We start from the raw sequence: 13,115 nt of genomic DNA on the forward strand, positions 1-13,115 counted from the left end.
TATTATACTGTATTACATTGCATACTATTAGTTGCTCGCGATCAAGCTTAGTGTTTTCTCTTTCCTTTCTCTTTGATGATACTAATTATATTGTTATTACTACTATTATTTTATATTAGTACTATTAATATAATTATAACTACAATTATGATTGTTCTAATGGTTGTTGTCATTATTGTTATTGTAATATCATCAGCATAACTATCGTTTACTATTTTAATTTATCTTACCGGCAATCATTATAATAAAACATAGGCAGGGGGTGGGTCCGGACTGGATTGGCTGAGGGTGGAGGTGAGCGGGAGCTCCCTACCTGGTTCTCTGGGGGCGCAACGGGAGCTCCGGTGGGGGCAGGTGGGGGGCGGAGTGGTTGGGCCCTACCTCTCCCCCTCTCCCCCAAAAATAAATAAATAAATAAATAAATAAATAAATAAATAAAACAAATTAAAACAAAATGATGCCACTCCTCAGTGGGCAGACCCCCTCCCAAGGGTCTGGGAGTTGCCCTGACCAGGGAGAGGCACAGGAGGCCAGATCTGCAACGAGCCAGCAGCCACCTCTGGGTTTGGGTGCGGCCCAAGGTATGATCGCCCCTAAATAAAAACTATAAAGGGAAAAAAAAAAAAAAATATATATATATATATATAAATTAATAATAAGGGGAAAATAAACTTAAAATAAATAAATAAGAAAGGGGGGGGGGGGCTTTACCTACTACCGTTTCGCCTTTCTCCCTCTGGGCCACCCGGCCGTACCATTTGGACCTGGTGGGAGGGCCTCTTGCTTACCCCCCTAATGCCCCAGTCTGATCTCATCCCTTGCTGCAATATATATCAACATATCTAAATACATATTATCACATACCAATATATAAATATATACATTAATCAGTTAATACTCTGATGATTGTCGCTGCCATGTTATATTCATTTACATTAGGTTATGTTATAATTATACAACATATGATTGTTATTATTATGACTACTATATATAATATAATTATACAGTTATTACATATAGTATGGTTATATGATTATAGTGTTATAATAATATTAATTATATAACAGTGAAATATTATGCTATGTAATATTATTTCTTATAGTGCTATATATATTATATTATATTGTGTCATATCACTACCTCTCATTATATTATATTATATTATTGTATATACATATAACATGTGTATGCGTATGTATGTGTATGTTTGTGCGTGCATATATGTATGTTCTTTTTTTTTTGTTTTTATTATCATCATTATTATTATTATTATTATTGTTATTATTATCATCTATTTATTTATTTATTTAATTATTTATTTATTTTTATTTGATCTTTACTTTATTGTTTAGTTATCCGTATTATATTATCTATACCATATCGGATATAATAACACCATACCTTCTGCTACTTCACCCACACACGCACACACACACACACGTGCACGCACACACACACGCACGCACACACACACGCACACACACGCACACACACACACACACACACACACACACACACACACACACACACTTCCTATATACATGTCATTGTAACTGCAATTGTGCTGGCTGTTGTGTTTTGTACTGTATGTCTACTGTCTGTACTTTATGTCCACTTGGTGAAATAAAAAAAAAAAAAAAAACATTTGAATGTTTCTATGTTATGAGTTTCTATGTTCCATCGTGTGACGTTTCATAATTCAGTTAATGTGTGAAAGCTGGGAGAATCCTAGAAAGGCCTCTCACCGCTGTACTCGTCTTCCTCTTCCTCGTGCTGTTCCGGGTCCTCTGGCAGCTCCTCGGGGCTCGGGATCTCCAACATCCTAGAGCGGGAGTGCTGAGCGCCGTAGGACTGGTGCGAGGGCTCAGACGTGCCATAAAGTGTTAATGTCCACTCTTTAAGTTTGCCTGGGCCAAAGGATAGCAATACTTTTTTACACCACAAACTGAAAGTGTATGGGTTTGTGTGCAAGTAAGCTGAGGTGAAATTTTTGTCTCACTTCCCATCTTAGAGTTAAAAAGTGGTCCAAACTGTCTAAAAACAAAACCAAGCATGGTGCCTCTCTAAAGCAAACACTTTCTGTCGAGCTTACAGCCTCGTCTCACTGTATTTGATGTAAAAAGCACTTTAAAAAATTATTGTTGTTATTGTTCTATTGTCACAGGAATGCTTTCAGGGCACTGTTAATGCTAATGCTAATTATAAGCTAAATGCCTAAAATGAAACTGTTACTATGTGCATGGGTGTGCATGTGTTGCTGATTCTTACCGAGCACCCCGGGGTTGCGTAGCTGTGAGGGGGAGTCAGTGATCTCCAGGGTCCATGTCCCCTCCGCCCTCTCGCCCCAGCAATGAACAGTCATGAACTCCCAGTTTCTAAAGCCCTCGTTGGAATTGTCAAACAATCTGTGTGTAAAACAATAAAACACAAGGAGGGCAGAGAGAAAGTAGGACATAAAGTTAACAGCTTGCAGTTCAAAACAGAGACAAAGCCTCTTAGTCCAGTATATAGTAAAAGGTTACTATATATATAGTAACCTTTTAATTCACTGTTTAAATATCTGTTCTGGCATTTATTCCTTATATTCCTTATCACATCAGATAATATGTGATATGCATGTGTAAACAGAATAATTCAAAGAACTTGTAATTGACTTTTTTTCTTGTCTTTGTGTGTGTAATCAAGTTGTGAATTTTTATAGTGATATCTGAAAGTAAGATTTTGAACCCCTTTCCCCTGTGTGTTAAAAACAGTGTTTTTTGGTAATATGTGGTCATAAATAGGTGATTTTCAAAACTTTCCACCAATGGGATTTCCTGGGACTTTTTTCCCTCACTCAGGACAAACAATTTGTCCTAGGTTTTTTCATAAAATGACTGGACTATCTGGAAAAAGGCTAAACTTACAAGTGTCTAGATAGCTCAGACCATGTCTGCTGACGTGTCTTTACTTAAAGGAGTATAGAACTGATTTTGCATGTTCAGTGTCTACAAAATGTATATTCATGTTCCTGCTATACTAGTCTTTTCCCAAAGCAGGCAATTGCATTTTTGAACTCTAATGTCATCTTTCATACATTTTATCCACCTTTACTGATTGGGTGGACTGGGCAGAATGAAACTGTCTCTCCACCGGAAAACAGTCCCCCGGGGAAACGTTTGCTTTACACGGCCCATTGCCAATCTGTGGTTTATGAATGTTGACAACGTTGTTAGCCACAGAAGCAGAACATTACTGGGTGGACGTTTCAGCCAAATATTCACATTTGAAAATGGAGGGATTTTTGATTATGTGTTGTGTATTCTTAAGTACCACAGCATGATTTGCAGAATGGTTTGTTGCAATGTAAAGTGTGGGAAAACTGTATTAAATGGACCAAATATTCAGAATCACTGGAATGGTCCGTTAAAACTCTTCAACTTTTAATTTTCCTCCAGAAGAAGCCATTTGCTCATTCATTTGTGTACTGCTGAAAAGCAACTTCCACAAAGTGAGCCAATCCATCAGAGTATAAATGAAATCTTCACTAACCCCAGATAATGAGAAAAATGGTTCGTTGCTGTGTAAAATGTGGGTAAATTGTAGTAATTGGACCAAATATCCAAAATCACTGGAATGTAAGGGTGACCAGAAGAGGATGGGTAAAACTCAGGGTGGGCAGGGCCTCCAGTACAATGTTTTCATATTATATTATATAAATTATTATTATTTTTTTTTTATTAATGAACATGAAGTCAACTGTCTGTCATTATTTCAACAATGTTATAGCTATGTGTCAGCAGTATGAGTAACACTACTGTATATGAACATAACAGCATCTGTGAACAACATCAAAATAATGTTTCACACCCATCAGTAATGTTTTGTTTGAGCTACAGCTAATCAAAACTCAGGTTCAGTCCAAGGACAAAGAGGACAAGATTCAGGATTCAGGACAACTGCTTGTAATTCGGCAGTGTCCTGTATTTTTCTTGACGTCTGGTCACCCTGCTGGAACGGGCCTTTAAAGCAGAAACAAACCCTATGAAAAAAGGCTCAACTTAAAAGCGTCTGCATGGCTCAGTGGCAAGACCATGCCTGCTGTGTGTCCTTATTTAAACCTTGCTTATTATGAGTGTGCTGTAAGTTGCAGCCAACCAAGAGGAGGATTCTGGGGAATAATGTATATCAAATCAAGTCAACTGCTGTGCCTAAATAAGGCATAAAACCTCAAATGAGTGCTTTGTTATTCGACCATGTTCACTTGATAAATCACCCTTCAAAGGAGCCATTTAACATCACACTGATTTAATTTCTTGGTACTGTCTTGGTGTTATTGGTATTGGCGAGTGCAGCGTTGGCCACATTTCAAACGCCATAATTCTAATGAGGAATTTTTCCAAAACTCATCATTAGGATCAATTGCAGATCACAGTGGGGGTGTGAGATACAAAACACAGACACACATATGATCAAGTACTACCCGATGTGGATGTCATCAAGGGAATCTGCACACAGCTCTATGTCCTGGTTTACATCATTTCATTCCAGATGCCTCCTTTGTTTGTGCAGCAACTGGACAAAGTTTCAAAAGCCGTCTGCTCGCCTGAGCTCCTGCCACATGCTGTGTGAAACCACACGCACATTCTCCATTTATCGCTCAAGCTTTATCTCAAACGCCTTAGAGAAGATTTTTCTTTGTACAGTTCACAGTTTGATTACAGCAGAAATCCCCTCTTTCCAGTCACTCATTTTCATAGGGGGACAATAAGCAGCATTGATGCCCAAGCCGAACATCTCCAGCTTGGCAAACTGCGCCGAGCTGCCAATGAGTTCTGACCCATTGAAAAGCCTCTGCACGACACCAGCTATGCATATCGCTGCGCCATAGAGGCAATCTGCATGCATTTTCTTCACGGGGACTAAATCATTCTGCTTCATTGGGAGAAAATTAAAAAGGTAAATCTAGCTGACGGTTGCTTGGCTGGTAAATGGTTTTAATAGATAGCCCCATGAGGCTCTGGTTACACTGTTGCCAGTCAGCTCTAAATTCAAGGAAATCCGTCTTTTCTTGTAATGCCTCAGTGTAATGAAGGAGCTGACTTATGTTGGAACAGCAAAACTCGAAAAATGGATATAGAATATTGCACACATAATGCTTGTGTCCAGTACAAGTGAATGGGCGTGAGTGTCTTAGTACAGAAGATTTCAATCTTTTTCATCTTCTGGACCCCCAGGTTGACTCTTATTGAGCCTGGGATCTCTACATGAAGTTTGCCCTTGAAGCCCTGATATGAAAATATATTGTAGCTGGTGTTAATTATTGATTTGTCTAGGTGTCAAACTTATCAAATCCATTCAAAGCGATGATATTTTTAATGTCGTAACGGTCCCTAGTGAATTCATTCTTGAAACCAGAGCATGTTCTCTTGATTTCATTCAAAAACATGGGGCAAATAAGCAAATTTGAAAAAAAGTTACTGGAACATTAGTGAAAAATCAGAGAAGAAAATAGCGGCATGCAAGCAAAACCACAGAAAATGAGCAAAAACGTTACCTGAAAATAAGCAAAAAAAAAAAAAAAAAAAAACTATATTCATAGTTATTAAAATGATACATATTAAAGGTCAAATCAGTGATGCTGGATCGACATCAGCTGTCTTGTGTTCAAATGCAAATTCTGGTGAAAATGAACTATTTCTCATTCGTCAACTGTCAGTGTTTTAGGGGCTCCAAGTCAAAGCTAGGCAAATGTCAGTGGATGTTTCCTGGTGTTAGGCTTAGATTTGCTATGATTTGCTATTTCATCAGATGGTTTCACAGCTGCTCCCTTTCCCTCTCCGCCCAGTGCATTACATTCATCACACAGTTCTGTAGGCAGGGAGAAGGACTGAAGCTGTGGGCACCATCACATCTTAAATCACATCAGCCAGTCGGTGTCATCCACCTGCGACATGATGGAGGATCCCCCCATGGTCAGGGAAATCATTCCAGTGTGGGGGTGGGAGGGCTTTACTCAGCAGCTATGGGTGGGGGGGTGGGGAGTCCTGCCTCACCCTGCCTTAAAGAGCTGCTGATACATAAGAATTTCATTAATCTGATTTTCAGTGGACAGCTTTATAGTCCCATGATGGTGGACATGCTGTTTCAGAGGCTTTTCCACCCTGACAAGGATAAAGATCTGGCGCAAACCCTGGATACTTGTCATTTTGAAGGTAGCACTGGGAGATCCTGGCAAATTCCAAGCTGCCTCGTCTGCGGCTGTTCGATAGGGTTGCTGATCTATATCCATGGCTCAACGGTTAGCTGACCAGGTGCTGAGATCTCTGATTTTCAAAACTTGTTTTCCTGCCCCCCTTCAATGGACATCCCCACTGACAGTTTACTCACCTCTGTGGTGAATATGTGACTCACTTTTTTGTGTGAATTATAAGCAACATGGCAAAGTAACCTTTTGGATCACATGCCAGAGTGTATTTTTTTTAATCTATTTAGGTATGTATTTATTTGCAAACTTTGAGGGTTTTTTTTTTTTTTTTTTTTTTTTTGGCAATTTTCTGGTCTTCTTTGATAAGATGTTGTCCCTTGCAACTGATACATTTCTGGTCTTCTAATAAAACAAAAACAAAAACAAAAAAAGGCTTATTTTTACTGATGTTCTGGTATTTTTTATTTATTTATTTTTTTGTTTGCAAATTTGTTTGCTCAGGTTTCAAGGGGTTAATTGCTTCCTGCTTTAAGTTTTCTGCCTGCACGGCAAAATTAATTCAACTGCCCCTCATCTGAGACATAAACTATGCAAAGGGAACAAAACATCGTCATGTTTTGACAGTGTGATGTAAATTGACCCTTTCACCACCTTTCATTAAAAAAATCTTTTCTTTAGTGTTTTTACAGTTTCAGACTTTTCACAGACCTGCAGCATATTTTATTAAACCTGCCACTGTGCCACTGCAAATACTGCCCTGCATTCGGCAGGTGGCGGTTCGGCCTTAAAAAACCCTTCCATGAGTGTCTTGGTATGTCATCAATCAGAAGTGGAATCTGCAAGTCTTGCTAAGTGTCTGCATGTTTGGTTTGGACAGCACTGAGTCTCATATCACTGGAGACATCTTTTCTTTTATGATGAAGGAATTCAATTAAAAGAAACATGAGAGGAAAACGACGGGGCAGGACGTTATAACCAAAGTGTTCACAGACAGCGCCACAACAACAGGCGCTCTGAGATAAATAAAAGAGCGGAGAGCGTTGTTTGAAGCCAATCATTAAGACCCTGGTGAAATAAAAAGAGTTGGGCCATTTCTCAACCACTGAACCATCTCTCGAAGCGCCTGCCTTTGGAGATTTCCCCAGACAGAAAAGGAATTGAAAGATCCATCTACACTCCAAAAGACTTTTTTTTTTCAGTGGTTTTATTCATGAGCGTATTAGAATAACAATCATAGAGTCCCCTGTACGGCTATGAAGAGCATTCTGAGAATATCAACGAAAAAGGCTGCGGGCCCCTCGAGGGAAACCAAAGAAGAAAGAAAAGGCGAGGGATGGATGGAGGGAGGATGTGAAAAACAAAACGGTCAAACTTTTCTGAGTGATGGGGAGCTGCTTGGCTCCGACAGGGACTTCAGCTGAGGGATCAGGATGTGTCCTTCAGGCTGTCAAGCCCCAGGCTGTGTGTGCATGTGTTTGTGAACTTGATGCATTTTTTTTGACAGCAACACCATAAAAATGAAATTATGGTGTTGCTAAAAATCGGACTCTTAGAAATTAAGGTTCTTCTCACATAAATTTTGGTGTCTAAAGAACCCTTTTTGGTTGAAGAGGTTCCCTGAGGATTCTTTATAGCGCAAGCGTTTCCTTTGAAGAAAGCTTGGTGGCAGAAATAGTTCCTCACCATGAACTGTCATCTTCATGGATCCCTCGGATTTGAGAAGGGATAGATAAACAGGAAGCATTTCTGTCTAATTCTATTGTTTGCTGACTTCATTTCATTAAAAGCAGCCTTTAAAAAACAACATTACCAAGATTTGGCATTATCCAATACTCTTGGAACAATGGCAATCACGGAGGAACAGTTACACATTTTTTTGTTACTATGTACCACATAAAGGAGAATATAAAGTACTTTCATACAGAGCTATGTAGTTCACCAACATATTGCACTGAGCCTCTGGTGGGTAACTGAACCTAATGTAATGTAAAATCAACGATAATTGTAGTTGAACTGACAAACCTTCACAGTAAACTCTTAAACAGCAGCCATCTCTCATCTGATGGAGAAAATGAAGCACTTCTGCCCAGGCTGCTTGTCCAGGGAAAAATAGTGTTTGGGAAGTCCTGAGCATACAACTGGATACTGGAGACTTGGATTATACAGCATTATTAGTGTGAGCTTTTTAAACAGAACTTTTAATATCTTTTACTGTTGTACACCTGTAAAATTACAGACCCAGTTTTCTCCATTGGATCAGGAGGGCCTGGTGTTTTTTGAATGTAAGCTTACCATGAAGTGAGTACTTGATACTAACAGAAGACATTATGGCTGAAGTATCTCTTTAACAGTAATAACGCTGTGCTCCAGCCAACTGAGCCACACAGACCTGTCTGTCACTTCAACAGCTGAAAGGGACAAAGCATTACCCAGAAATGATAGATGCTTCTTCAATTGATTTCTCACACATTTAGTTGCACTACATTTTCCTAAGTTTTATCCATATTCAAAGACAGCACATCAGATGGTTTAAGATCACAAAGCACTTTTGTCCCTCCAGGATTTCAGGGACTTTTTTAGGCCCTGTTGGTGGGTCAGTGTACTCTATCACTTTATGATCTATATTACACCACCGCTGACCATTCATGTTCAATCTGATGCACCTTGATTCTTGCTGCAGACCTTGATGCAGCAGCCTCAGTCACAAAGTGACTGTCAGTCAATGACTTTTGTTTGTGTTCAGCAGCGTTGCATGCACAAAACAATTTTGCCCAGCTGAGCTCTTCTCCAAAACATCAGGTCTTTAGTAGTCATTTTTGTTAGTAAATGTGAAACATGCCTGCTTGTTTACAACCAAACCAAGTGAGTTTGGTGACATGTGGTTCAATATTTTTGGTGAAACTCGCAGGAAGTGTTGTGGTGACTGGACAAAATTACGAGGTTGTGGAGAATTCACGGGGATTGGCTAAATTTGTGTTAACTGTTGCGATATCTCATCATTTTTCTTGAGTTTTAGAAAATCTAAGCTACACTGATACACAACACACATGCTGTAGGTTTACCTGATGGTGATGGCTCACTTTTATTTCTTAGACCAATGTTTTTTTAAAGGATACTTTGCAAATATGCATGCCAGTTCTTCTGTTTCTAAATTGTGCGTGTTGTTCAAGGTTTTTGCATGTCTAACCTGTTGGAGAGCCAGAGAGGTAACAGAACTCTGACATTTGTTTGTTTTTATCTTCAGATTGTATTGTGGTATCATCCCATGCTTTGGGTCTTCCCTACACATGTACTTCCATGTCTTCACTGTGGAAGAGTGTGTGCGTGACACTATAACTTTCATGAAACCCAGGTCGGTGCACGTATCAGTAAAACGTATTCCTTCACAGCTGAGTGGAATTCAGCTGAAATGTTTCCCTGGAATCAGCTCTGATTTAAGTTTTCCCATGGTCAACCATTGCAGCACTGATGACTTCTACAAATTGCATCAGATCCATTATAATGAGAGGTGGACAACACTGACTGGCTCAGAACTGCTGCTCAGAAAAGGCTGATATGTGCCCCTTGTGACGCTGGTGTGCGTGGCTGTCACCTCTTGGCCAGCAGCTGGGATCGTGTCCCAGATGGAGAGATGAGGCTGATCTCCAGGTCTCCTCGTCGTGGGTGGACGATCAGAACCTTGACCACCACGTGCTCCAGGTACACCACATGCTGCTCGGCTTGCTCCGAGCATCCAGAGGTGGTTACGCTGCTGTTCAGGCTTTGTCCAGCACGGATATACCTGGCAGAACCAAGAACAACATGCTGTAAGACCCATCATTACTGGGCATAAACGGACAACATAATAGAAAATGAACCATCATGCACGAACATTTTAGCATTTTTATCTTTTTTTTGTGAATTGGGATTATAAAAGGATGCTACATCAGATTCAGCAAATGTTCATAACTTCAGGAAACTTCCCTAAATGAGCCTCGAAAATATGATGAATCCCACCTGCTTGTAAACAAATGTGCATTCATGAGAATGAGCATAGTCCATGCCCCAAAAATGCCATCCAAGGCAGGCATCAAGGTTCAAGTTTCATTCACAAAAATGACTCTAGAGCAAATCTAAAGAAGCAAATCTTGTTTTAATATGGTATGGTATTATTTATTTAAGGGATCATGGTATACAAAGGTATTTAGAAATCTTGAATGTATGATTTCCAGTACCATCAGAAATACAGATGCCTTCTCTCTGTTAAACTGATAGGGGAATGCTGTACTGAGGTGATGGATTGTAGTGTCCAGCTCGTGCCACCAGAGTTCAGACTCTACTAGTGGAACAGGTAGCTGAGCTGAGAAAGATGGCGATTGCGAGTGGTGGGGATAACCTTACAGGACTAGTAAAAAAACAAAAAACACCTCTGACCCTGTTTGGGAATAGTTTGGTTTTAGTCCCGATGATTGCCACATATGACTTTATCTTGACATGACCTCTTACAACTGCTAAAACAGTTTGTTAGCCACATTATGTTATTCAACCATGATGTTATCCGCCACGGCAAAAAGTGTCATCAGGTCCACTAGTAAGGTCTGCCAAATCTTTGGAAGAAGGGCACTTATTTCCTGTCTATTCATTATCCTATGGGCCATAAGTTTTTAAACCCAGCAAGACTTGTCTAAGTAGGCATAATACATATTACGCACACAGCATTTATATATGGTACATACACAAATGGCACCACAGACCGTATACTCAGGAAGGTGTGAAGGTATGAAGAAATGTACACTGCCCAAGCCTAGCAGTGACTAATCTTGAAACAACTGCACGTGCCATTTACGAATGAATTTGTTTGTGTAAGGCGTTCTTGCATGAAGCCCCTGAGTGCAAAAATGTAGGTTGTTGAATACTTGATTATATCAAAGAAAATTTGTCACTACTTCTAATGAGATTATAATCTTGTAATGCATCACAATACACAAGTGCATGTGTAAAAGCGAAGCATTAGCTGTCTTTCTGTGTGTGTTTGTGTCTGTGTGGACATTCCAGGGTGTTTTCTATGTGACGTGGATCTGCGTGTTTCATCTGTGATGTGTGTTATGTTTTCTGTGTGTCCCATATACATTATTCCAATATGTGTGTATATTTATACAGGGTTTTCAGTATATTTAGGGTTTGGCTTTTATTATTTCCCAGTAAAAGCAACCTGAGTCTCTATGTTGTCTTTCCGCTCTGAGCTATGTTTGTGAACAACAGATGGATGTAATGATTTTTGGATAAGGCAGAAATATAATCTTGGCAAAAATATTCGTTATCCCTCCTGGCCTATGCACACTACTGCACACACACCGCGCACACACACACACACACACAGAGAATGATGCGGCAAGTGGGTCATTTGAAAACTCGTGGTCATTTCTCTCTCATGAACATACTGACAGGATATTTTCCACTCCTCAATTGGACAGGGGTGGATAAGCATAGGTAATCGATTCAGTCCTGCTCCAGGCTAATGAAAATCAAACTCTGGCCGTCTGTGTGTGTGCATATTCCTGCATGCTCTTCAACATACCATGTACAGAAACGTAATCAACAGCCACACACAGCAAAATGTCACGTTGCAAAGCACAGGCTCTGATAACGATAAGTGAGACTGGGAGACATAAAGTATAGCCTGTGTATCAAGACAAGCTTGTGATTTAAAGTTTTTCACTTTGAGGTCGTTTTGTATCTTTAAATTAGTTCTTTTTTTTTAATATATAAACTTGCCACTATCTTTTATTGATTTATTTATTTTTGAAGCAAAAAAGTATTCAACACTTTGGCATACACTATGTTGAGCGACAATCTACGAGCATTATTTATACAAGAGGACAAATAAAAAGTTTAGTTTTTATTATATTACTTGCAGATTAAGAAATGGCAACAGCAAACATGTCATTCTCCATGCATGATGCAGTCATTGTTTTAATTGTCTGCAGTCATGCATCATATTGCAGACACCACTGACTGGACTTAAATAGCCTTAACAGAGGAATGCCTCTTTCCCCTATAACTGCTCATAATCAAAAATACAGTGATTGGTTCTGGGGGTGAAAGATTGTCAAATGCGATGTCCCAGACCCAGGCCTGTGCACAGATCCAGCCCAGGCATTCTAAGCACATGTCTAGGGCCCCATTGTCACCGTGGGGCTGAGACAGAGGGGGAAAGAACATCAACTGCCTATGCCATTGTTAACTAGTATTAATTTTTGAAATCTGATTTTTTTGGGGCATTTCTACTTTATTTGATAGTTACAGTAGAGAGAGAGACAGGAGAGGCAGGGGAGAGGGGATGACCTGCAGCAAAGGGCCTGAGGTCAGATTCAAACCCAGTACGCTGCAGGAAGGACTCAGCCTTGATAAATGATACACGCTCTGCCATGTGAGCCATCAGGGCACCCCTACTGAATATTATTTAATAATGTAATAAATAATCATATTTAACATATATCTTAAAATACTTAAAAATATAAAATCCAATCTATAACTATATGTGTACACACACACATATGTGTGTGTGTGTGTTCATTATTTATTAATTATTAGTATTCCTTTACACAACGTTCGCACCAATGTGCAGGAAAATGTATTTCTGGTTTAGTGGAGTTCATACCAACAGGAATATACTGGTTGGCAGCTTTTCAGGATGTGCAAAAAAAGAAAAAAAAATGTAAAAAAAAGAAAGAAAAATGAGGAGGAAGAAAAAAAAAAGACAGCAAGGGGCTTTACACAAGTTCTTCTCGGGCCCAGCAGTTTCAAAGCCCACAAGCCTCCACACCTCAAGACAAGGCGGGGGATTTTAGCTCCAACGTTCCACTGACAGTAGAGCAGCAGCAGGTCACGACTAACAAATCATAACTAACAAATTACATATTGTTGCTAGACAGCTGCTTTGATGCTC

The 13,115-nt window shown here is 39.6% G+C and overlaps 1 protein-coding gene across 1 annotated transcript in view; it reads right to left on the bottom strand.

The window, feature by feature from the left end:
- Positions 1–13,115, bottom strand: part of pcsk6 (proprotein convertase subtilisin/kexin type 6) — an 82,345-nt gene that overhangs the window by 19,174 nt on the left and 50,056 nt on the right. The window contains exons 12-14 of the mRNA XM_030082075.1: positions 9,780–9,968; positions 2,269–2,405; positions 1,746–1,907 (exon numbers count right to left, since the gene is read on the bottom strand). Of these exons, the coding sequence (XP_029937935.1) occupies positions 1,746–1,907; positions 2,269–2,405; positions 9,780–9,968 (488 nt within the window). The remainder of the gene's footprint in view (positions 1–1,745; positions 1,908–2,268; positions 2,406–9,779; positions 9,969–13,115) is intronic.

This window comes from Myripristis murdjan, chromosome 3 (assembly GCF_902150065.1).
Source record: "Myripristis murdjan chromosome 3, fMyrMur1.1, whole genome shotgun sequence".
Taxonomy (NCBI): Eukaryota; Metazoa; Chordata; class Actinopteri; order Holocentriformes; family Holocentridae; genus Myripristis; species Myripristis murdjan.